At 43.7% G+C, this 25,258-nt stretch overlaps 1 protein-coding gene and 1 pseudogene across 1 annotated transcript in view; both read right to left on the bottom strand.

The window, feature by feature from the left end:
- RAB8B (RAB8B, member RAS oncogene family) overlaps positions 1 to 1,702 on the bottom strand; it is a 66,912-nt gene extending 65,210 nt beyond the window's left edge. Inside the window, exon 1 of the mRNA XM_029237449.1 lies at positions 1,499 to 1,702. Within this exon, the coding sequence (XP_029093282.1) occupies positions 1,499 to 1,622 (124 nt within the window). The 5' untranslated portion in view covers positions 1,623 to 1,702. The remainder of the gene's footprint in view (positions 1 to 1,498) is intronic.
- An 8,691-nt stretch (positions 1,703 to 10,393) lies between these two features.
- LOC114903838 overlaps positions 10,394 to 25,258 on the bottom strand; it is a 30,698-nt pseudogene continuing 15,833 nt past the window's right edge.

Below are 25,258 nucleotides of genomic sequence, written 5' to 3'. Positions count from 1 at the left end.
TTAAAACATAACTCATTACCATAGCACTAGCCCCCTAATAATCCCAGCAATTCATGGCGAAATACGCTGTAAGAACCATTTGAAAGATGCTTAAGTGAGCCACTATGAGAAGCCATGACATTATCCAGACAACCAAGAGCTAAGATTCTTAAGGGCCTTAATTAACAGCAGTTATTTAACAAGGGAAATGATGTTAAGATCACTTGTACAGGCAGCTTAAAACCAGCTCTGATTTGCTCTTCTTCAGGTTTACGTTTAGAGATCTTGTTACCTGACCAGAGTCTTCCAAAAGTAGGAAGGACAGCTCCCAGCCAAGACCAGAAAAATCAGAATCAATTGAAAGTAACTGAGGGGTATATTGCATGTTGTGATTCGTTTAGCAAGTAATAATTAAATCCAAAGGAAAATATACAGGGAGGCAGGCAGAATGTAAGGTCAATTCCCCAGCTGAGGATTATTAAACCTTCCAGGCTAAGAACTTTAAAAATTGAGAAGTGCTGTGGCACAGGAGATAGTAAAGGAATGAACCACATTTTCCTGACCACACCATTCCCAAAGTCACCCATCCTCTTAACACCCCTTAACACTCACAGAACAATTTAATGCTCCATACACAGTATCTCATTATTAGTCACTTTTTGCTCTTTCCCCTGCACTTGATCCAAAGGGAGTAAAGAGAGAGAAAATGGTAACCAATGCTCCCAGTTACTGGAGAAAGTCCTACTTTCCATTTCCTCTCCCTTTCCCATCTTCTCTCTTCTCTGCTCAACCTCTCTACTGTATATTCTGTTTCCCTTTTCCCTTTCTATTTCACAGCCAGCTCTCCTTTACTTTCTCCACCAAGTATCCTCATTCCATCCTCTGGCTCCCTGAACTCATCTTCTACCTGCAATTTTCTTCTGCCCCCTCCCATGATATCTATGACCAGACTTCTTGTAGCCAGTGCCCCTCATCCCTTACCTCCTGATCACTCATTCCTCCGAACTCCTTCCGGATTCCCGGGTTCTCACCTCTCTTGTCCCTTGTGTCCTCTGTCCTTTACTTCACGGACCTCCCATTCCCATTCCCCCAACCCTTCATTTCCCCCTTCACATTTCCTTCCTCTTTCCTGTCTTTTAATCCATTTCACACCCACTATTCCCTTCTCTCTCTCCATGAGATTTCCTGTGTCCCCCTGACTCTGTCCCTCTAAGACCCCTCCCTGTCACACCCCCAACCCTCTCATTTCTCTCAACACCCCTAGTCCTTGTTCTCCTGGTTCCTCCTCCCCTTCCTTTGCCCCCAAGTTCCTCCTTTCAACCGCCCGCCCCCCCCCCCCCCCGCCCCCCCCCCCCCCCCCCCCCCTCATGCCTTCACCCTCTCCCACTGCCCTCGCAGCCCTGCTGTCCCCGGGGTCCCTTTCCTGGGGCTCCCAAGCCCTCCCACCGCTCTCTCCCGGCCCCCTCGCACCCGCTCCCCATTTCTCACTCCCCGTCCCCGGCCGCGGCCCCTCCCTCACCGATGGTGGAGATGAAGGTGGTGTTGAAGGCGTCCTCGGAAAAGCGGAATAGGAGGCAGGTCTTGCCCACCCCCGAGTCGCCGATCAGCAGCAGCTTGAACAGATAATCATACGTCTTCGCCATCTTCTCGCTCCGGCCCTCTGACCGCGGAGCGAGAGGAGCGGCGGAGAGAGGCGGGGAGGGGGCCGCGGGCGAGGGGGCGTGCCCGCTGAGCCGCCGCCGCTCGCCCCGCCCCGCTCCCCGCCCCCTTCCTCGGAGAAGGCCTGCGCGCCCCGCCCCGCATGGCCAATCCGCGGAGGCGTCGTCATCACCGCCCGCGCCCCAGTGTTTGGTGGGGCTTGTAGTTCCTTTGAGGAGTTTCGGGCGTGCCCGGGGCAGGCTGTCCCCGCGGCCCCAAAGGATAAAAGAAGAGCCGCTCTGGGCTGGGTGATCGGGGATTAGGCGTTTCCACTCGAGGTAGGCAGGGAGGGCCGGTTTCCAACTCTGCGTGTCCTACCACCGGAACTTAACTTCGTCGTTTCTTTGTGTGCTGGTGCCTTTCAAATCCAGGACCTCGGAATCTGAGTCCAGCCGATCCCGCATCTCTTCCACCGCGACCCGCAGCTGAGATGCTTTCTTTCCTTCTCGCTGCCCTGGCGCAGGCTGTGGATTATCTGCAGAGTGCCTTACCTGGCTTCTCCAGCTGCTGCCCAGCACCACGTCTGAGCCCCCTCCCGCAGCCCGTCAGTTACGGAGCTCGAAAAGAATGATTGCGGTTCTCACTTGAACCCCACTCCTGTTCTCTTCTTCACGCCTCCAGAGCAGAGCGAAATACAGTGGGTATTTTAGAGGATCTGTTATGCAGACCGCTCATCTCCTCCCGCAGGAAGATGGACAAAAAGTCTGGGAATTGAAATTTTCAAGGCTTGTGCTGCAGGCCTGTGCCCTATAAAACTGCAAGCATTCATGCGAGGCAGGAACTATGACCGTGGGAATCTGGAGGATAAGATTTGGATTTTGTCTTGGCTCAGCTGCTTAATAGCACATAGGCTTTCTGAACCTCAGTTTTCTGATCTGTAAAATGGGTATAAAACAAGCTGTTTCATAAAGTTGTAGGAAAAATTAAGTGAAATACTGAATGTGAAAGCACTTTGAAATCCTTAAGGCAATGTAGAAAAATGTTAGTGGTGATGGTTACCTTCTTCAACCCTCTGTAGGCTCTCACTTTTATGGATAACAAATGGGGGAAAAGCAGCACTCTGTTATACTCAATTTAATCCTTTATTTCTTGCCTTAGATTATTCTTTGTTTTGTGGATGTATGATTCAGGCCTCTTTCAGTCGCTAGGGGCAGAAACCCAACCATATCACGCTCTCATGAAAGGGGGATTTAATGGCTCAGGTAAAGCAGAAGGGCAAGCGAATAGCTAAGGAGGTCTGGGACCAGAAGCTCTATCCGTTCAGGGCTCTCTGTCTCTCATCTCTTCTCCCTTGTAATTTCTAACATGTCAAATACCAACAAAAGCTTTTTAGAGTCCTCAATAATTTTTAAGAGGATTAAGGGTTCCTGAGGCCAAAGCATATGAGAACCACAGTCTATGGTTCTTAGGTCTAAGGAAACACCTTTTGGAAGGTTAGAGAAGGTTATTAAGGGAACCAGTGGACTCAACCATTAGTAGACTAAGGAGAAAACTTGGACAGTTAGTTGAACAAGACAGCAGGTTTTTCTAAAACATATCTTGTGTGCCTTGTGACTTTATGTTCAATGCCAGTGATATTCCATTCTTCGTCTTGTTGCGAGACAAGAAAGATGAGAAAATTCAGTTGGGCCTAGGAGCTGCTTTCACCTTCTATGTGAAAAAGAAAAAAAAGATAAAATGTGTCATTAACTCACACTTCTTAATCATACAGTACCCAGAGGGTTGCTGCTAATCTAATGTCTAATTTCTAGAGTCCACTTGATGGGAACAGATCTCTAAGAAGGTCAGAGTCACAGTTTCTATCCCCTAATGAGGAGGGATTCTGTCCTCTGGCACAGGCTGAGCCTCCTTGTCCCAGACAGTTCTTGGGCAAGTCTGTGAACTTGGCCTCAGCCAGGGCTGAACAAACATAGACAGCACCTTCCTCTTCATTTGGAAAAGAAGTGAAAAAAATCTTCAAAGACCACTGGAATCCTCTTTCTTCTGTACAACGTGTACTGATTAAAATAACTTTTAGTTCCACTACCTGCATGCAACTACTGGCATTCTCTCTCTGTATGAATAAGAACACGCTGATGTGGCAAAGAACTTAAGTTCATAAGAGAAGCTAGGGTTAGGAATCCTAAAGTCCCTAAGTTTCCTTAGGGGAATTTTGTTAACTGATGGGAATTAAAAATTTTTTTGTCTTGTTTTCACTTCCCTGGCTTTTCTCTATTAGCAAGTGTGTATAACATTTGGGACTTTCTAGCTGATCAGTCTGTATACCACTGTTGAACCATTCAAGCATTTTGATATACTGACACTACTTCAAGAAGAATCCAATTTTTTTCCTTTTGTGAATTATGAATTTTCATATTTTGTATAACAACATGTTACTTAGAGATCAGATTTGGGTGGTAGTAACTATTATTGAATCAAGGCACTTTGCTCAAAAGACTGGACAATAAGTGTATTTGTAGACCTAAGGGTCCCACAGATCACAGGTTGCTGGCTGCCACTTTCTTTTCTTTCTACCAGTGGCACGTTACTATGTTCTGAGAAAACCGCATCAGTACTTTTTTGCCAGTTGCCCAAACCCACCCTTAAAATGCTATGTCACTGCAGATACTAAGCAGACCAGCACTTTCAATTTAATTCTGTAAATGTTTATTGAAGCCTTTGATAAGTTTAACATGTACATGGCAGCTTGACTTAACAGGAATCTAGCTGTCCAAGGAGTTTACCCTCTGTGGTTTTTGTCAGTCCAGTACTCTTTTCCTCCTGCTTTGGGGCAGCCACTCCTCCCCCTCTGGTGGCTGTGAATCATGGTACTTTATTCCTTCAGCCACAGAGGTGGGCATATGGCCAGGCTAGGTCAAACTGAGTTCTTACCCGTGAATTTTCTAGGAAGGTGGGGTGACGAAGATGAAAGGAGGTCTCGCTGATGTGAGGTCTTCGTGAGCTTCAGGCTGTTTGATCAGAATGTAGTTCATTTTCCTGTATTATCTTGTTGCTGCCCTCCTCTATATCGTTACTTTGTCCTCAGTCTGGCTTTCCTCATGGTAGCAAGCAGGACTGCCATGTTGCACAATTCCAAGAGCCATTATTCACTTCTTACAGTAGTTTATTCATCCTGGGGGTCTTTAACCCCCAAGAATCTACAAACACATTCTTGAGGGTCTGTGTGTTCTCTAGGCAAATTTTCAAATTAATTCAAGCATTCCTTAACTGGTTTAAATTGTTCCATGACACTTGAATGTGAGAAATGTCACCTTTCTTAATTGCTTAAGTGAAATTAAACTTGGCTGAGACCCCTACTCCTCAAGGGCTGGCAAAACTGGTACCAAACATTATTGGGACTTGTCCTCCCCTTAACTGTATCCTACAAGAATCCAGGTGCTTACATGGTCCTGAAAAATTAGGGACAAAGCAACCTCTGGTTGTCAGTCTGTACCCATCAGTGCTGATGCTTCTGTCCAACCACCCTTGGGTTCTGGTCCTCTGCCATCTGTTGAGCACAGCTGTCCTGGTAGGCTACAGAGATGTCCTTCATGGTGATTATTTTCAATGACTGATGACTCAGTCATCGAATAAGTTCTCTCTCTGTTATCTAAAGTTTGTGTACTTCTTTGTCTTCTCCCTTAAAACTTGAGCCTTTTGAGGAAAGGGACATTGCTGATTTCTGTGTCACCAGCATGCCTAGAATGATGCCTTACACATAGTAGGTACTCAGTTGTTGAACGAATGAATGAACATCTGACTATCATGCCAGAAGTCTAGGTTGTTGTTGTTTTTTTTCCACACCGCATGGCATGCGGGATCTTAGTTCCCTGACCAGGGAAAGAACCTGTGCCCCCTGCAATGGAAGCACGGAGTCTTAACCACTGGACCACCAGGGAAGTCCCCAGTCTAGGTATTTATAAAACATCTGGGACACCTTCAGTTTATTATTTGCTATAAGACCTAGGTATTTTTAGCCTCACCAATACCTTTCTGGTTGTACTTTACCTTCTATTTATATGTTATTCATTTTGTAAGTATACTATTTATTGTTGTGTTTAAAAAATCAGTGTGATTATATATTATTTCTCTAGCTTGTCAAGACCATATTGAATGATAACTCCTCAAAAATACCAATTTCTCTTATCAACTGTCTGTCATCCCAAACCATGCTATTTGTTTAGTGATAATCCAGTGGGATAATTCTACAATTATCTTCATCAGAGAGGGACACACTGTACTCTTTCCACCCACTGATGTTTCCTGAGCAATCATTGGTTGAATAATGTCTACTCAAACAAGCTCACACTGTGAAACCAGCTCAGCAAGGCCTACCTGGAGGATGCAAAGGTATGTCATGTGGCCCCTGCCCTCAGTTTGCTTCCCAGGTAATTGAGGGGAGATCCCACAAGAGAAAAGTTCAATGATAAATGGGAGGCAGATACCTGGCAGACACACACTTCATCTATTCTGATGGGTCAGGTGTCTGTTCTGATTGGTTGGCTTTTAATTCAGATTGGTCAGACATCCAATCTGATTGGTCAAGTGCTTATGCCAAACTGATTGTTAAATATTTTGCATATCTCCACTGAATGTAAAAATTAAATAAAAATGACATGATAATACGAAAAAATGGCTACATGAAATTTACTCTACTATAGGGTGGATTGGAAGGAATCTATTCTAATACACTTGTATTATTTCTTTCTCTAATAATAAAGTTTTTGACAATAAAATATGTTAGTGAAATTCATTCCTTTCATTAGCCTGGGCATCGCTATGTAGGATTTTGTGTCAAATAAGGCACATACACAGTAAGTACTATGTGCTTTGGGTAGAGTTTCTTGTTAGAATGAGTGATTAAAGAAAGCCTTTTGGAACCAACTTTAAAATGGACTTTGATCCAATGGCAAAGTCAAGATGTTATGAAACTCACAATCAGCATCATAAGAGGTATTGAGATACGTGTGGCAGTAAATAATAGAATACTAAATGCTAAATAATAAAAATATTTACTTAATCATATACTAAAATAATCAGATCTAGAACTAGCGACAGGTGAGTGATCCAGCAGCTCAAATGACATGCCCAGGACCTGGTTTCTCTCTCTTGGTTTCTTAGCAATGCTTCCTCAAAGTAACACTGATTTCAACAGACCGGCCTCACGTGGTTGCAAAATGTCTTGCTGAAACTCCTGGGACACCTAGATTCAAAGAGAGCAGAATGTAAAGAATCCTCTTTCTCAGGAGTTCAAATAAATACCCTAGAATTCAGTTCCATGGGCCCTGACTGCCCTTCCGTGAACCAATCCTAGGGTCCAAGAGAATGGCGTAAGCCAACTGGCTTAAGTCATTCAAGCTGAATACGGGGTCAAACTCACCCTAAATCACAGGATCCTGTTAGAAATAGAGAAGACAGGAGGCAACAATGCTGTAGAAGCAACCAATGAAAACTACAACCTGTTTCAGTGTCAAATGCATATAGATATTCATATCATGTTCAGTTATGTTGAAATTTCTGGAGAGGTCATGGGGCTGAATCCAGGAAAATTCTGACTTTTCTCTTAAACAGATGGATTGATGTTGAACTGGAAAGAAGAGGCAAGAGAGAAATACTGTTTCCTTGAGGAGGCGATGGGTGGTCCAAAGCTAGAATTAACACAGGCACTTAGACACCTGGTCCCTTTTCTACCCCACTTCAGCAACCAGGTAAGGTTAAACGCTTTGATAGCCTTCAACTTTCTAAATTCTCTATCAGGCCCTGACAAGCCTGTCCTGGGATTTTTTAATGGAAGGAAGATTGGACAAAGCATCAGGTGACCTGGGTTCCGTTCCTAGCTCTGCCCCTAACTGGCTCTGTGACCTAAAAGAAGGACAACAACCCTTCTGTGCCTCAGTTTCCTCATTTGTAAAACGAAAGAGGCTGGACTAGAGAATCCATTTCTGTCTATAAAATCCTTTGGCTCTTGAACCCAAGCTCCTAACAGATATCCTGAGATCTGCCTTAGGGGTTCTGGTCTTACAGACTTTGGTCTCCAAGGCCAACTAAACACCCTAGTGAATTGAGGAGATTCATCAACAGGCCTAGGAGGCCTTGGAGGCCAAGCAGAGTGTGGGGCTGGAAAGGAGCCCAAGACACCTAGTTCCTTATTCTAAAAAGCATTCAGTTCACCCTATGACTCAGTTATCAGTACTTCTCTCTTTCCAAGTAGTGCAAAGTTTCAGTCCTTTCTGTGACGAGAACAAGTTACTGGGTTGCCAACAACTTATTGGATTGCCAATCTACAGGATGAAGAGAAAAATGAAATTCTCCTTTGTATTTTGAGCCATATTCAATCAGATTCCTGCCTTCAATTCCTGCTTAATATGGATAATCATTTCCTGAATAACCTTAAACACAGATTTCACTCCCACCACCAATTTAACAGCAGCAAGGGCTTATAAAACGGCGTTTATCAGGGAGCACGGTGAATGCTCCCAAACCTGTGATAAAACACCCTATCTCTCTTGAAATTTTTGCTCTTGCTGTTCAGGCAGAACTGAAGAGTTAACATGAAATCAAGCAGATCTCTTTGATTACTCATTTTTAAGATTTACAATTATAAATTATGGTACAATCTAATAGAATGCTGAAGAAATAAGGCTGAATAGGTAATTCTTTGGGGCCAGGATGAATATTCAGATTAAGAAGAACTGTTAATGAAATCCCAATCACATAGTAATTTCCCTCCTATTACTTTCTGAAACTCAAGTAGCTGTATGGCCTAATTAGGCCTGTTTGGGGGATTATCACAACATTTTATTTCTGCAGTGAGTGACATCACTCGGCGTTTAATATTCATTGAGGCTTTTATGAAACAGAGAGGTTTCCATATGTCTCTAGAGCAAATCATTTGTGTTTGCCATCTGCTACTCAAGAGTAGTTTTATAGACAAAGAATGCAAATCGCCCGGTTCTTTAATTACTTTGGGGTTGGGCTATACTACAGTTGGGATTGTGGGACAGCCAATTCACTGCTAGGAGAATACTGTTGTTTACTTAGCCACCAACTTAAAGAATTCTTTTCAAGCAAATGGCATGAAAATAAATTGAAGCCTAAAATTATCTTTGTCCTTTTAAGTAGAGGCAAAGACCATTGTGAAGTGATGTGTGAGGCTTTTTTGAGTTGGCATTAAGGAGACACTACCAGAGCACAGGACATTGAGGTCAGTGTAGCAAGCATCGGTTCTCTTTTCTTAGTTCTGACACCAAAGGAATATATGACTCAGTACTTAAAAAAAAAAAAGCCAAGGATCTCCTTGAGCTCAGTATCAAAAAAAAGATAATTTACTCTTAGTCACCCAGGAGCTAATTACCTTGGCTTTGGACTCAGTGCCATTTGTTTCTCTTTCCCCCATTCTCATTTGCTTCTTGAATTGTGGATAATTCTCTGCTCAGTAGCATGTCCACCAGCCTATGGACACACACCATTAGTTTTGCTTCATCAGGAGTAACTTCAAACAACAGAGTTTTACCAAAAGTGGAAACCCTGGAGCTTTAAGGTTATCTGTAGATTTCAATTACTGATGCTTTTTCTAAACTTCCTCACAGTAAAATTTCATTCACTGCGATTGTTAGCACATAGAATGTGAAAAATTGGCAACTGAAAGGGACCTAGTTTGGCCATTGACTAGCTATGAGGTCTTAACCTCATGGCCCTCTGATTTCTAAGACTATTTTCTGCTTTAAGATGCTATAAAATCAATGTGTTTAAGAGATCGTTTATTCTAATGTTTCCAACGTTTGTACCTCAGAATACTAAGTGAATCAGCAGATGTTAGTAGGTGAAACTAGAAGAGAGGGTTTCACGGTCAAACTCGTTTGAGAAATGCTGCTATCAAACTGTTTTGAAGGTACAGCTTCTCCGAACCCTTCATATGCTGCTGTGCCTTGTGACTCTCCACCACTGGGTGTGGTGGGCAGCTTTTCCAACACTGCTGCCCCAGGCTGCTTTTTGAAGAAATGTCTTATGGGACCTGTGTTTTGCAGAATTTAATTTGGGAAACTCTGATGTAACCTCAACCCTTCGTTTTAGACATGAAGATCTAAGCTGTAAAGTCCTCCTGTCACGATGAGAATCAGCATGTTTACAAGAAGCTGTCCAGAAGCAAGGTGGCATCCGTTAGCAGAGTGCCTGACACACTGGACTGAGAGCACCTGTCTCTGCCTCCTGGTTTCTCCCGACTCCCAGGGCAGGACTCCCTCATGCTGCCTCTGTCACCATCACACCCACAGAAAGGCCAGCCAAGGGCTGGGGGCAATGTGATGGCTGTTCCCTTCCTGCCTGGGGCTTTACCCTCAAGTCCTGGGGGACTGACAGGTATTGTACTAACTGAAATGAAAATCATTTTATGTGCAGAAGCAAATTCACCCAGAATTCTGAAAGTGCAAAAGACTAGATCCTTAAAGGAACATTCTGGATGCTGTGTTTTTCAGAAAAAAAGGCGAATGTTGAGTAATTAAGCTAACATTCGCGTTCTTTCTTTTCTATTATTCTATATTTTGAGTGAGTTATAGGATGTGTTAGACAGTCCCATCACGCCCAGGCTAATTTCTTACAGTGACATCTAAAGTTCTGTAAAATGATCTGCACAATAAAATGGTTTTAAAGGAGAATTACTTAAATTTCTGGAGGGCATGAATTATATTTACATTGTATCCCTAATGACTAACACAGGGTTTGGCATATATCAGGCACATAATGATAAATACGTTTGCATTAATTAGTAGATTATAATCTGATGATTAGGCTTTAATAAAATAATGGTAATAACATATTTTTGTTTGTTTCAAACTAGTATATTTAGAGGTTCCATTTTCACTCCTCAATAGATTTTATGTATTTCTCATATGCTTCTTCACTCAATAGTTCATCTAGTTCTGAAGGGTTACTGTGTGTCATCTTTTTTTTTTTTTTTTACATCTTTATTGGAGTATAATTGCTTTACAATGGTGTGTTAGTTTCTGCTTTCTGAGTGTCATCTTGATCAGCCAACCATCTTCATAACAAGATCTGTTGACAAGTCCTGGATTTTCTGCTACAGTTTCATTAATTTTAGTTACTTCTCCTGATAAGAGAATAGAGTTCACTAGCAGCTTTCACAATTTCCAAAGTACCAAATTCCTCATTTGTTCAATTTTGTCCCAACTTCAGGCAGACTACAGTAAACAACATCTCCCAAAGCTTCCTGTGCAAAATTGCTGATTCGCACTATTCCAACACTGTTTTCTGTTGTTACCCGTTCGTGTTTGTGAATTTACGCACCAACAGCAGATTGTGGCCGGGGCGCAGCGCCCCGAGGGCGCCCGCCCGCAGTACCCAAGGCAGCGGGCAGGCAGGGCGCGTTGGGCGCAGAGATGGCGCGCAGGCTGCAGACCGCGGCCCACACGCTCCAGCGCCATGTTCACAGGGGCGCAGGGGGTCTCCATGCAGCATCTAGAGCACCCCGGCCGACGGGGGCGGGGGAGGCCGCTGGTAATAACATATTAATGGTACTAATTAATGATAGCCTACCTTTTCAAAAATCTCTAAGATACATTCCTTGCCCTGGTTAAGGTTTGTAATCAGAAGCTGGTTAACGCTCCTTATTTGTAACCTATTTTCATAAAGAATTGCACTGTGATGTGGTGTTTCTTTCAGGTAGTAATAAATGGGATCACTTCTATATTTGACTTTAAGACACATGCACATAGACTTAGAATTGGAATGAGTCAGTGGACATCAAGTTCTGTCTTCCAGTCACTACAGAATTCTGCTTTTGTCACTTGGCCTATATTAAACATCCCCAGAGATAAAACACATAATAATAAGCCTGAAGAAATGTGTGATCCTGGAGGGCCTTCCGAGTTATCAAAGAAGGATTAAGTCATGTTGGTAAATTATAGTATGTGTTCTGTACAGTTGACCCTTGAACAACATGGGCTTGAACTGCATGGGTCCACTTAACACGCAGATTTTTCTCAATAAATATCCAAAAATATACATATAGAACATCCTGTGCAAGACTTGAAGTAGATAGCCTATCCTTACGTAAGCATGAGGTGAGCGATATTTAATACGAAATTAATTTTAGTTTTCTTACTGTTTCATAAATTTGCTTTCAAAGAATTACATGACCATATACTATGCCTCTCTCTCCCTCCCTCTCTCTCTGTCTCTCTGTCTCTCTCTTGTAACTGGAGAAACTGCATATCTGCCTATCATCACGGGTACGTGGTTTAAAAAAAAAATAACAATATTTCTAATACTGTAGTATGAATATGACTGTAATACTGTACGCCATAAAAATGGTATAACCATTCATGTGGGTATATGCTAAGTTACAGTGAAGCAATAGTATCAATTACACTAGGCTACCATAAAGCAATCATATTGCTCCTTCTTTGTTATCAATGCATGAATCATTTTGTCTGTAAATAAATATGGATTTTTTTCACATTATATTTTCATTTTTGATGTCTAGTGTTGTAAGCAGATAGGGTAGGGGGTCCCCGGAGAAAGACAGCCAAGTATGGCTCCTCTTGACATAAGAGAAGCCATTTTTGGCCTAAGCCATTTTGTGATCTAAGTCTGGACACAATGCTTGTCCTTGAACTGGTCTCAGTAATTAATGACCTTAAGGGAACCAAAGAATGCAGGAGCAAAAATGACTGTTATCAGGCAAGAGAAGTAACAATAGCAAAGGTAATATATCAGTTGTAAAGACTCCCAGTTCTGCTTCAATGGTAAAGATTAGCCTGAAGCACTTTCTTGGGCTGTTTTGTAGAATTTAAACCTCCCTGGAGCACTCAACCACCAGATCAACTGAAACCTAAGGGATGATGCTGTTGACCTTTTCTGACCCTGGTGACTTCAATCAACTAAAGCTTGGACTCTGTCAATCCCCAAGTGTATGCTGAATTCTCTGCTCAAGCCCCTTCGTGAATGAATATGCATGTACCCTCAGCTTAAAACGTCACCAATTTTGGGGCTTTCCTGGTGGTCCAGTGGTTAAGAATCTGCCTTCCAATGCAGGGGATGCAGGTTTGATCCTTGGTCAGGGAACTAAGATTCCCGTATGCTGCAGGGCAACTAAGCCTGCATGCTCTAGAGCCAGAGAGAAGCCCACGTGCCTCAACGAGGAGCCTGCATGCTGCAACAAAAGATCCTGCATGCCACAGCAAAGATCCTGCATGCTGCAACTAAGACCCGATACGGCCAAAATAAATAAATATTTAAACAAACAAACAAACAACAACAACAACAAAAACTTTGCCAATTTTGCTGTTCAGGGAGACACTGCTTTGGGAAAGATCCCCAGTGTTCTCCTTACTTGCTGCAAGTAACAAATCCTTCCTTCTCCTGATCTTTGGCTTGGCTGTATCTGTTGGATTGACCCCCACCAAGAGGTCAACACAGTTTTTTGGTAAAAATTTTGGTGACCACGCAGGGACATCTCGCCTAGCCCCTTTGGGTTCTCCCAGCTCTATGTTGCTGGGGTCCTGCAGGCAAGGGCATAGGAGAATCCCTCTTGGTGCCTGAGTTGTCAGGTCCATGCACCTCAGCTCACTTATCAGACTCAGAGGCTACTCCAGACATCTTGATCTGGAGTGTCCCTTTGAAGAAGTGAGTGGCATTCACCCAACAAATCAGCTTCTGTCCCCATCTCAACAGGGGAGGAGGAATGACTCAAGAACTGTGCAGTTAATCTTGTCCAGTAAGCAGATAGGGTAGGGGATCCCTGTTGAAAGAGAACCAGGCATGGCTTTCTTGACATAAGAGAAGCCGTTTTTGGCCTAAGCCATTTTGTTATCTGAGCCTGGCAACAGTACTTGTCCTTGAACAGGTCTCAGTAATAATGATCTTAAGAGAACAAAAGGACAAACTTAGGCAAAAGAAGTAACAATAGCAAAGATAACAAATTGTAAAGACTCCCAGTTCTATTTCAATGGTAAAGGCCAGCCTGAAGCACCATCTTGAGCTATTTTGCAAAATTTAAATCCCCCCCTCAGGTGCTCAACCACCAGATCAACTGGAATCTAAAGGATGATAGGGTTGACTTTTTCTGACCCTCATGACTTCAATCATCTAAAGCTTGGACTCTACCTACCACCTAAGCCCATTCATGAATATGCACGTATGCTTAGCTTAAAAATTCCCTAATTTTGCTGTTCAGGAAGATACTGCTTTGGGAAAGAACCTCAGTGTTCTCCTTGCTCCAAGTAATAAATCCTTCCTTCTCCTGGTCTTTGGTTTTGTTGTGTCTTTTGACCTGACAGCCTCCAAGAGGCAAACCCAGTTTTTGGGTGACAGTCTGGCCAGGTTAGCTTGGACTCTGAGGGGTTGTCAGACAATCCTGACCTCAGGCTTGGGAACCAAGATCCCACAAGCTTCATGGCACGGTTAAAAAAAAAGGAAGAAAGAAAAAAAGGAGCAGTACAATATCAAAGAATAAAAAACAAAATATTAGAAAGATAAAAAATAATTAGGAAAAATAAAACTATAATTGAAACAACTGCAACAAGGTAAAATAAAACCACAACAGAAAAAAGAAAACAAAAAAGGGGGGAGGGGGAAGAACAAACCAAAAGGAGGGATCACTAATAAAGTATAAAAAATAAAATAAAATCAGAAAAATAAAAGATTTATTAGGAAAAATAAAAATATAAAAGAATCAACAACAATGAATCAACAAGGTAAAACAAAACCCAATCTAAAAAAGGAAAAAAGAAAAGGAAAAAAAAAAGCCTTGGCTATGGGGGTGGAGTTTAGGTGGGGGGGGGACTTAGGCAGGGGCGGGGTTTAGGGTGAGGTGGGACTTAGGCAGGTGGCGGGGTGACGTTTGAATGTGGGGCAGGGCCTCTGCTTAGGACCTGCGCAGAAGGGGAGAGGCAGCACGTGGAAAGGAGGGCCTCTGGAGTGTGGGGTTCCAGAGTTTGGCGGTAGGGCCCTGAGTGAGGGTGTGTGAGTGGGTTTCACGCTTAGCGCAGTTGGAGTGCGCATATGTCTCCGTAGAGATGGGGCCCTGGGTGGGGGTGTAGGGGCGGGGCCTGGACTCTGTGCAGCAGGAGGGAGGCTCCGAGGGCAGAGCATTCGGCCCAGGAGCACGTGGTGTGATGCCTAAGTGGACAGGGAAAGCACTGGCCATGTTCCCTTCCAGTCCTTTGCACCCCTCACCCATCATCTCACCCAGGGTCTCCCCCGTCGCCACTGGACCCCTAACCGTGGGTAGGTCCCGCTGGCTGTAGGAATTCCTTCCCTCCCGCAGCTGCCCCTCAGGGATGCCGGTCCGGGAGGTCCGGCCTTTACTTTTGTTCCCCCTTCCCTCCCTCCCACTCCCTCAGGACCCGCAGCAGGAGGGGGCCTCGGTGGGCAGAGGACGGTGGGCAGAGGATCAGGCCCCAGCTCTCAGCAGGCTCCTGGGGGCCCAAGTGGGCAGGGGAAGTGTGGCCACGTTCCCTTTTGATCCTCTGCCCTCCCAGTGGTCCCCCAATTTCCCCCTTTGGGCGTGGGATCCCTTCCCCTCCCCCAGCCACCCCTCGGGGCACCAGTCCCATCCCACCTCCACTTCTCCCCCCACCTTCACTCCCCTCACGCCCCATGTACTACCCGGTCGCTGGGGGTTTCTCCTGTCCCCTTAGGTGTCTCTGGTCCCCCACCGGTGCCTGGTAGGTGCCCTAGTTGTGAGGAGACGCGAATTCTGCATCCTCCTAGTATTCCATCTTGACTCCACCCCCCCCTTTTGATATTTTTGACAAAATTCCCAAATATCATATTCTTTTTAAAAAAATTTTTGGCCATGCCACACAGTTTGTGAGATCTTAGTTCCCCAACCAGGGACTGAACCTGTGTCCCCTGCAGTGGAAGTGCAAAGTCTTAACCAGTGGACCACCAGGGAAGTCCCCCAAATATCAAATTCTAACTGAAGTTCTTTTGACCTCCAGCTAACTATGATGCTTCAGAGGACCCCTGAAGCACCTCAGAGAGAGATATTAAATTAACTAGGATTATTTGGTATGTTAAATTACATGGGAAGCACTGTCAAATGAGTGACAAGCTTTCTCAGGTTATACTGTAGGGATAAATGTTATTAATATATTATTAATATAGACACTCTAGAAATTATATAAAATTTGGATATGTCCTGGTATATAATGTTATCTGTCATAATTCTAGGTATTATCTTAAAACGTTGTATGTCACAGCAGTAACCAACATTCTTTGTCAATTACATTGTAATCAGGTGTTAATCACGTCTTTTTTTTTTTTTTTTCTTGCGGTATGCAGGCTTCTCACTGTTGTGGCCTCTCCCGTTGCAGAGCACAGGCTCCGGACGCGCAGGCTCAGCGGCCATGGCTCACGCGCCCAGCCGCTCCGCGGCATGTGGGATCTTCCCGGACCGGGGCACGAACACGTGTCCCCTGCATCGGCAGGCGGACTCTCAACCACTGCACCACCAGGGAAGCCCAATCACGCCTTTTTAAGTCTTGTCATTTACAGACAGTTATTGTTCTACTCTGATGTTTTGCAAAAGTGCTTCATCTTCAAGAAGATTCTTAGGAAGGACGTTTTGATAAGTACAGGTCTCTGATAAATTTCTGATCATACCACTGAACTGGGTAAGAAATTAAAGAATCTTAATGAAAACCTGATGGCTTCATAAAACTGTTAACAAAAAGGATTAGCTATTGAGTGAACTAATGAATATGGTTATAATTTTTATTGTTTTTGTCTAAAATGTTGCTGGCTTTAATCTGTGTTTTCCAGATATAAAGAAACCCTTCCGTTCAAGCTAATTATGACTAACAGCAATTTGGTAAATTATACCTTTGGAAGTAAAACAGGAACATTTGTCTTTTTCTTTCTACCTGATCCCTCCAAAAATTAGAAATTCTTAAGTTCCCAGCAGCATTATCAGGTAAATAAAGAAGGCCACCACCTAAAAGGTACAGGAACCTCAAGGTATTTGGGGGACCTTGAAAAGGGCGGAATTCACTCAAATCTACAGATATTTCATGTGAAATCTGTGACAGGCCCATGGCATGGCTTTCCTGGCTTTAAGAGACCTTTCAAAAGTTCAATTGAGATTCCTTATGAAAAGCTCCAGCCGAGCCAACTTAGAAGAGCCTAAGTAATCAATTAATCAGACTTATTTTGCAAACAAATTAGTCTTAATTTGGCTATATTTGCTAAAAATGAGGGTAATTTTAGAGAAAAATTATGTTTCAGTGGATACTAAAATCAAGTTTTGTTAACTGAGGTCTGTATTTACTGCCTGAGACTCACCTCCCAGATAGCTACTTATTGTTACATTACATAATTGTAAATTTTAAATGAATTGCTAAAAAGACACTCTAAGTTTGTTTCTGAAGCTTATCACAACAATGTATCTTTAGAAGAAGATCAGATGCCCCATGTCAAGGCCCTATTAAAATTGAATGTTATTGTGTTAGCCATATGTTTGCCCTGATGTTCAGGAGGAAAAGAAAATTATCTAGTGAAGTTATCACAGAGTGTAACTACTCATGACATGTATCACTGCTTGCTTTAAGTCTACTGCTATAAGCACATGTACAATGTTTGTGTTACAATCTGGTATAATGGATAAATGTATATATAACCTACAAAATGTTTCCCCATTAACATACCTCTGAGCCTGTTCACAATATTGATTAACTTCTCCCAATGTGGATAACTAGAAGAATATCTATATATTAACAAAAAGGAGGCTTAGCACCAAGGGACATGATGAACCCAGGGCAGGCATCAACCACCCTGGCATCAAGGGACAAATATTTTTGTCTGTTGAAAGACTTTCAATCAAGAGGGGAAATGATGAAAAAAAATCTTCATATTGAGATATGGGGAAGTCATGCTGGCTTATACATGGTTTAACTTAAACTTTACTGACCAGAATGGCCTGTTTTGTGGCCTGTAGAACATGCATTGTACATCTGCTTTGGCCATTGAGGAGAGGAATGCTTTTAGAAATCAAACATAGAGGGGAATTCCCCGGTGGTCCAGTGGTTAGGACTTGGTGCTTTCAGCTTTCACTGCAGTGGGCCTGGGGTTCAATCCCTGGTCAGGGAACTAAGATCCTGCAAGCTGCATGGTGTGGCCAAAAAAAAAAAAAAAAGAAGAAGAAGAAAGAAATCAAACAGAGAGGACGTCATCATCACTCACATAGAGGCTTTAACAAAATTTACCCAGCAAGCCTTAACAACAGTAATCAGGCTGTCAGTCTAATGAACTCAGAAGTTTCTATGGGGCTTCCCTGGTGGCGCAGTGGTTGAGAGTCCGCCTGCCGATGCAGGGGACGCGGGTTCGTGCCCCGGTCCGGGAGGATCCCACATACCGCGAAGCGGCTGGGCCCGTGAGCCATGGCCGCTGAGCCTGCACGTCCGGAGCCTGTGCTCTGCAGCGGGAGAGGCCACAACAGTGAGAGGCCTGCGTACCACACACACACACACACAAAAAAGTTTCTATGATGAAAAAGCGGTCCTACAAAACTGCATGGCCCTTGATATTTTAACAGCCTCTCAAGAAGGAACTTATGCTATAATATATACCAAATGCTGTTTTTAATACCTGATGAGTCTTCTAATATAACTCAACTTACGATGCACATGAAAAACCAAATCTCCTCTCTGAATGATCCCCTTCCCAGTTTAGGGAAAATATTAGAAAAATGGTTTGGTTTAGGGGGCTCTCGGCTCAAGTCTGTGCTAATGATGTTGCAAAGTTGCTGTTAACTGTCTCTCCCACTGTGCCTCTTCTACACCTGCTAGAATAATGCTATTCAAGCAAGGTTCAGACACTACTTTGGTGGACCCCAAAACTTACCTAGCTCTAGCAGCAAGAGATTTTCACTCCTCTAACTAGGAAGACTAAAACATCCATTCTCAGCAGGAAGCAATTACAGAAGACTTACCTTCAGTCCAGTACCCCTCAGGACTGAAGAGTGAAATATCTCAAGGGGGGATTTTGTAAGCAGATTGGGTAGAGGGTCCCCAGAGAAAGAGAACCAGGCATGGCTTTCTTGACAAAGAGAAGCCACTTTTGGCCTAAGTCATTTTGTGATCTAAGCCTGGCCACAGTGCTTGTCCTCGAACAGATCTCAGTAATTAATGATCTTAAGGGAACAAAAGAAGCAGGAACAAATGACTGTTACCAGGCAAGAGAAGTAACAATAGCAAAGATAGCAAATCAGCTGTAAAGGCTTCCAGTTCTATTTCAGTGGTAAAGATGAGCCTGAAGCACTCAATCACCAGATCAACCAGAATGTAAAGGATGATGCTGTTGACCTTTTCTGACCCTTGTGACTTCAATCAACTAAAGCTTGGACTCTGTCGACCTTTGCCCAATTCTATGCTGAATTCTCCTCTGCTCAAGCCCCTACATAAATATGCATGTACCTTTAGCTTAAGTGGAGACACTTCTTTGGGAAAGATCCCCAGTGTGCTCCTTACTTAAGTCCTTCCTTCTCCTGCTCTTTGGCTTGGTTGTGTCTTTTGGCTCAACACCCACCAAGAGGTGAACCCAGTTTTTGGGTAATAGTGTTAGTTATTTGGATAACATCTACAGTGTTTTGTGAGACAATATTGATGTAGATACTGACAGAAGATTCATCTTGTAAACAGACAACATAAACTTACAGTATCAATAAGTATAGTATAGTACTGGAAATTTTTTTCTACTTTATGATTTTCTTAATAAAATTTTCTGTAGCTTACTTCATTATAAGAATAGAGTATACATTACATATAGCATACAAAATATATATTAATGGACTATTTATGTCATCAGTAAGGCTTCCAGTCAACAGTAGGCTTTTAGCAGTATGTTTCGGGGGAGTGAAAAGTTATATGCAGATTTCTGACCGTGTGGGGTAGGCACCCCAAGCCCCCACATTGTTCAAGGGTCAACTATATTTTCATTTAATAAAAAAATTTTTTAGTGCCTACAATATATAAAGCAACTCTCCAGGTACTATAAGGGTAATAAAGATGAAACTGATCCAGACCATCTCTTCAGAAGCCAATGGTGGTCGACAGATGAATGGATAAAGAAGATGTGGCACGTATATACAATGGAGTATTACTCAGCCATAAAAAGAAATGAAATTGAGTTATTTGTAGTGAGGTGGACGGACCTAGAGTCTGTCATACAAAGTGAAGTAAGTCAGAAAGAGAAAAACAAATACCGTATGCTAACACATATATATGGAATCTAAAAAAAAAAAGGTTCTGATGAACCTATGGGCAGGACAGGAATAAAGACACAGATGTAGAGAATGAACTTGAGGACACCGGGAGGGGGAAGGGTAAGCTGGGACGAAGTGAGAGAGTAGCATTGATATATATACACTACCAAATGTAAAATAGATAGCTAGTCGGTGCTTTGTGATCACCTAGAGGGGTGGGATAGGGAGGGTGGGAGGGAAGTGCAAGAGGGAGGGTGTATGGGGATATATGTATGCATGTACCTGATTCACTGTGTTATACAGCAGAAACTAACACAACATTGTAAAGCAATTATACTCCAATAAGGATGGTTAAAAAAAAAAAAAAAAAGAAGCCCAGGGGCCCGGGGAATCTCTCCTTCTACCCACAGTGGTGGGACTTCCCTGGTGGTCCAGTGGTTAAGACTCTGCACTCAATGCAGGGGGTGCAGGTTCGATCCCTGGTTGGGGAACTAAGATCCCGCATGCCACACAGTGGGGCCAAAAAAAAGGAGAGAAGCTGATGGCCTTGCAGGGGAGGTGGAGCACACTCGTAAATAATTACAATGCCAGGTAAAATTATGATCTGCCAGGAATGTGCTGTTGTGTTATTTATAGTTCTTTCCAAATTAGTTTATTTTTCTTTCAAAACTGGTAGTCTATAGTTAAGCGATTATCCAGTATATTAGAACTCCCTGTTCCCTAACTATTCTAGATAAATGAAAGGTTACATTCCTCGATATCAGTGACATCAGGTATTACTAGCAGCCATCAGCATTGTCTGAGAGTCATTCTTCTCATTCAATGACAGGACTGTACCATCCCAGCAAGGTCTTATTGACAGCACCACATCACCTTCTTTGGACATACAATTCACCTGAACTGGATGGGCGAGGAGGATGGATCAGATAATATGGAAACTTGAACTGTGGTGGGGAGGCTGAGGGCATGCCTTCAGGAAGTTGGATACTTGTGGGGGTGGCAACACAAAAATAGATGGGCCATGTTATCAAGTGGCAACCAGAAATGGGGTCAGTATAGGCACACAGATTGTCCCTGGCTCTACAGAATGGGTCTGTCTGAACAGATAGTGGATCTGTGGGGGAGAAGGCTGTAGGGGCAGGAAGAGGATCTGTCTGTCCACTCCATAGATGTGACCACTATGTGATGGTGTGAATTGACTCTTTTATTCTGATTTGGGCTCTATTTTTATCTCCATTTTAAAAGAAAAACAAATTAATGTATTAATTTATATAACCACCATCAAAAGATCATTAAGGAAATATGTCCTTCATATATTAGGAATAGTGCTGTCAGAGAAGGTTGGACTAAAGCCTTTGAATCAAGAATCCAGGGCTTCCCTGGTGGCGCAGTGGTTAAGAATCTGCCTGCCAATGCAGGGAACATGGGTTCGAACCCTGGTTTGGAAAGATCCCACATGCTGCGGAGCAACTAAGCCCGTGAGGCACAACTACTGAGCCTGCGCGTCTAGAGCCTGTGGTCCGCAACAAGAGAAGCCACGACAATGAGAAGCCTGCGCACCGCGATGAAGAGTAGCCCTCGCTCGCCGCAACTAGAGAAAGCCCGTGCACAGAAACGAAAACCCAACACAGCCAAAAGTAAATTAAAAAAAAGAATCCAGAATTCAATGCTGTTACCATTGACATACAGCACAGCCACAAATTAGCATCAAAATATACATCTTACACATTTCCTTATTTACATCTTTTGCCTTGAGAATTTGATGATAAAAATACTTTTTAGATGTGGACATGGTTCCCTTAAAATTAAATGTTGTAAATCATTAATTTAAACAAAGTTGATCTATGAGTTAATACGGGAGCTTGTAATGTTAACCTCTTTGCATTTCAAGCCCCAGGACTGGGATCATGGCTCTGACTCTAAGGGAAACGATGTGGACAGAGGGGTCTGTTTTGTCCCACGGCCCCTCGAAACCTCAGCTGACCCAAGGACCTCTCCACAAAGACCAATGCAGCACACGCCCAGGGGCCCGGGGAATCTCTCCTTCTACCCACTTGGTCCATTTTGGGGAGGCAATAGTAGGGGTACCCAACCTAGGGTCACCACCTAGAGCTTTGGTATCTGCTTTTTTTATGGGAGCTCAGCCTCTTGAGTAAAATATTTAATTACAGAGCTTATTCATTTGGTTTCTGGCCTTTACACCTACTGGAGACCACGCCTACTGCCCAGAGTAAGTAAGTTATTTGTGGGAGGCAGCAGACATAACACTTGAAATCGCTCATGCCTCTGTGCCTTGTAGCTGAAGTGAAATTATTTATGGTATCCAGATTTGTGCCATCTCCAGTATTAACTCACACTTTTGGCTGATTTATTATTTGGCCAGATAGCATTTGCTCTTAGGTCTTGGCAAGAGGCCCCTCCCTGGGGCCCACTCTTTGGAGAGCTCTACTGTTGCTCTCTTCTGGTCATTTCTCTTCACTGGGTGAGGAATCCAGAGGCCAAGTGATTTATTCACTCAGATCCTTGCTCTGCTTTTAGGTCCAGAATTCCCTGCCAAAGTCCCTGCTTCCAGGACTGGTATGAACCTCTTTTCCTGATCTACCCTTCCAAAGGGAGACCGTGCCATTGGTGTGGTACCACAGGCCCAAAGCGGTGGCTGTGAGGGGGTGCCGATGTGGCAGGAGCTTGGACGTATGTGGGGTGGGATCATCGTCGTGTGTATATAAGGCCCTTTATGATATGGGCCAGGCCTGCGAGTGGGAAATGACATCAGGCCAGAAGTGCTTTCCTGGAACCACCACATTCTGGTGTGGAGCTCTGAGGAGTTCTGCATCAATCAAACTGATTTTATAGGTCATTATAAACATATATCTGTCAAGGTAGGAAAGGCTAACTGGCCTGTCAAGGCTAACTTGTTAGCTTCAGCTATAATTGTTTTATATTTACACACATGATATGTGGGCCACCATTTTTCCTATTCCCCACATGCCACAAATATGGGACTAGGCCTGCTCTTGGAATAGGTTCAATTCTGAGTTCATTTAAAATTTTAATATAAAGGATCTGGTAAGAGACGGGTGAAGTGTGGGTAGTGGGTAGGCGGCTTTCCGCCAGGTCAAATGTGACACTGCTACAACTGCCCACATTTCCTGGCCTGCTCTCTGGCCTGGCAGGAGAAACCTTATGTGCATGTGTGTTTAACATCCACTGAGAGCCAGAGAAATATGACTTGGCTGTTTTCAAAGAATTCAAGCCCCACACTGTGCTCTGGTTGTGACAGCTGCCGTTCCCCTGCCAAGCAACTCTTCCCAGCTGACTTCCTTAAGCTGTTTGGAGTTAAGAGCTGGGCACTTTGAAGGCCTCTTCCAGGCCAAAAAAGAATGAACTAGAAAGGGAATTGGGGCAGCCTTCCTCGGTTGAACACCACTTCACTTCAGCAAACCCCTAAGCCTTGCTATCTGTTTTGTCAGCTGTAAAATGAGCAAGCTATTTCAGCCCTGCCTCAGAGGGCACCAAGCGGCGGGTTTAATTAATGATGAATGTGATGGGCTTTGTCATGTAAAGTCATATATAAATGAAAAGGAGCACTGGAGCTATTTTATCCAAAATCTGGAGTGCATCCTGCTTTCCACTGCCATCGATAAGACTTTACGTCCTGATCACAGACCGCTGCAGACTTCAGGGGTGCAGAAGAACGCAGCTGGGCTCGCCTTACCTGAACAGAAAGCAGGGTTTGGTCGCGGAAGTGGAGCACAGAGCAAGCAATCGGTGCATGGTTCAGATTTCTGACGGCAGGCAGCACTGAGATCCACTGGGTCCAGCTGGCGGCAGACGATGGACTGGTTTCTGCAATCAAAGTACAAAGAACAGGTGTACCCATTTATTCCTGGGACTGTTCTGGAAAGATCCTTGAGATTGAAAGTGTCACGTTGAGGGGAGAGTTCTTTCCAAAGATCTCCCCTGCCTCTCCCCCTGTTGTTCCTGCCTCGGTTTGCTGGCTGACAGCTCACAGCAGTGGTGTTTTCTTCAGGGACAGTGTTTACTGAGAACAGGCCACAAGGATCAGTCCTGTCTAGGATCCATTTCTTCCTTTAGTCTTGTGTCTTATTCATAAGGATCACAACCCACAGTTCACTTAAAGACACGGGTACATGATTAACCAGAAGTTGTACTGGTCCTGCTGAGAACTGTTGATTACTTTGGCTAACAGGGGATTTCTGTTCCCTGACATGATTCAGCTAACAGCAGCAAATCGTAACTTTTATATACTTAGTAGACATGATCAGTCCTTCCCTTCATCTCCTAGAGCTAGGATGTTACTGGAATGAGACACCATATTCAGCGTTCTAACTGTTTTGTACCGCCTCTTGTTAAGGATTAGATGACCTTGAGCTCCTTGAGAAACCCAAGAGGGTCGTAATCATTTTTGCATTACCCTTGACATTAGTGCCTTCCTTATAGGAGACAAAAACAAAAACAAAACCCCCAAGAACTTGTTCAGATGCATTGAAAATGAAAACTCCTCATGAGATAAAAAATGATAGGAACTCCCACTGTCCATTAGGGAGCTTCATTTTCAATTTTTTACAAAAATTTCTTGTTGGATGATCTAAGTATTTTATATTGGTTAAGGTCTTCAGCTTCAGCCAGACTTGGGCTTATATGCTTGTTCTGCAAGTTACCATTCGTGGGACCTTAACTAGCTTGGTGCCTTAGTTTCTTCATCTGTAAAGTGGGGAAAATAATACTATCTATCCCAGCGGTCCCCAACCTTTTTGGCACCAGGGACCGGTTTCGTGGAAGACAATTTTTCCACAGAGTGGGATGTGGAGCGGAGGGTGGGGGAAAGGTTTCGGGATGATTCAACCACATTCCATTTATTGTGTACTTTATTTCTATTATTATTACATTGTAATATATAATGAAGTAATTATACAACTCACCATAATGCAGAATCAGTGGGAGCCCTGAGCGTGTTTTCACTTGCCACTCACTGATAGGGTTTTGATATGAGTCTACAAGCAGTTGATTTATTATGGTCTCTGTGCAGTCAAACCTGTCTGCTAATGATAATCTGTATTTGCAGCCACTCCCCAGCACTAGCATCACCGCCTCAGCTCCATCTCAGATCATCAGGCATTCGATTCTCATGAGGAGCGCGCAGCCTAGATCCCTCACATGCGCAGTTCACAGTAGGGTTCGCGCTCCTATGAGAATCTAATGCCACCGCTGATCTGACAGGAGGCGGAGTTCAGGCGGTAATGCGAGCGATGGGGAGCGGCTGTAAATACAGATGAAGCTTCGCTCACTCGCCTGCCGCTCACCTCCTGCTGTGAGGCCCGGTTCCTGACAGGGTTGGGGACCCCTAATCTATCTCATAGA

The sequence above is a fragment of the Monodon monoceros genome, unplaced genomic scaffold (assembly GCF_005190385.1).
Source record: "Monodon monoceros isolate NGI ecotype Baffin Bay Population unplaced genomic scaffold, NGI_Narwhal_1 Super_Scaffold_21, whole genome shotgun sequence".
NCBI lineage: Eukaryota > Metazoa > Chordata > Mammalia > Artiodactyla > Monodontidae > Monodon > Monodon monoceros.
Note: the sequence above shows the minus strand (reverse complement) of the source record. Positions and strands in the feature narration are given on the sequence as shown.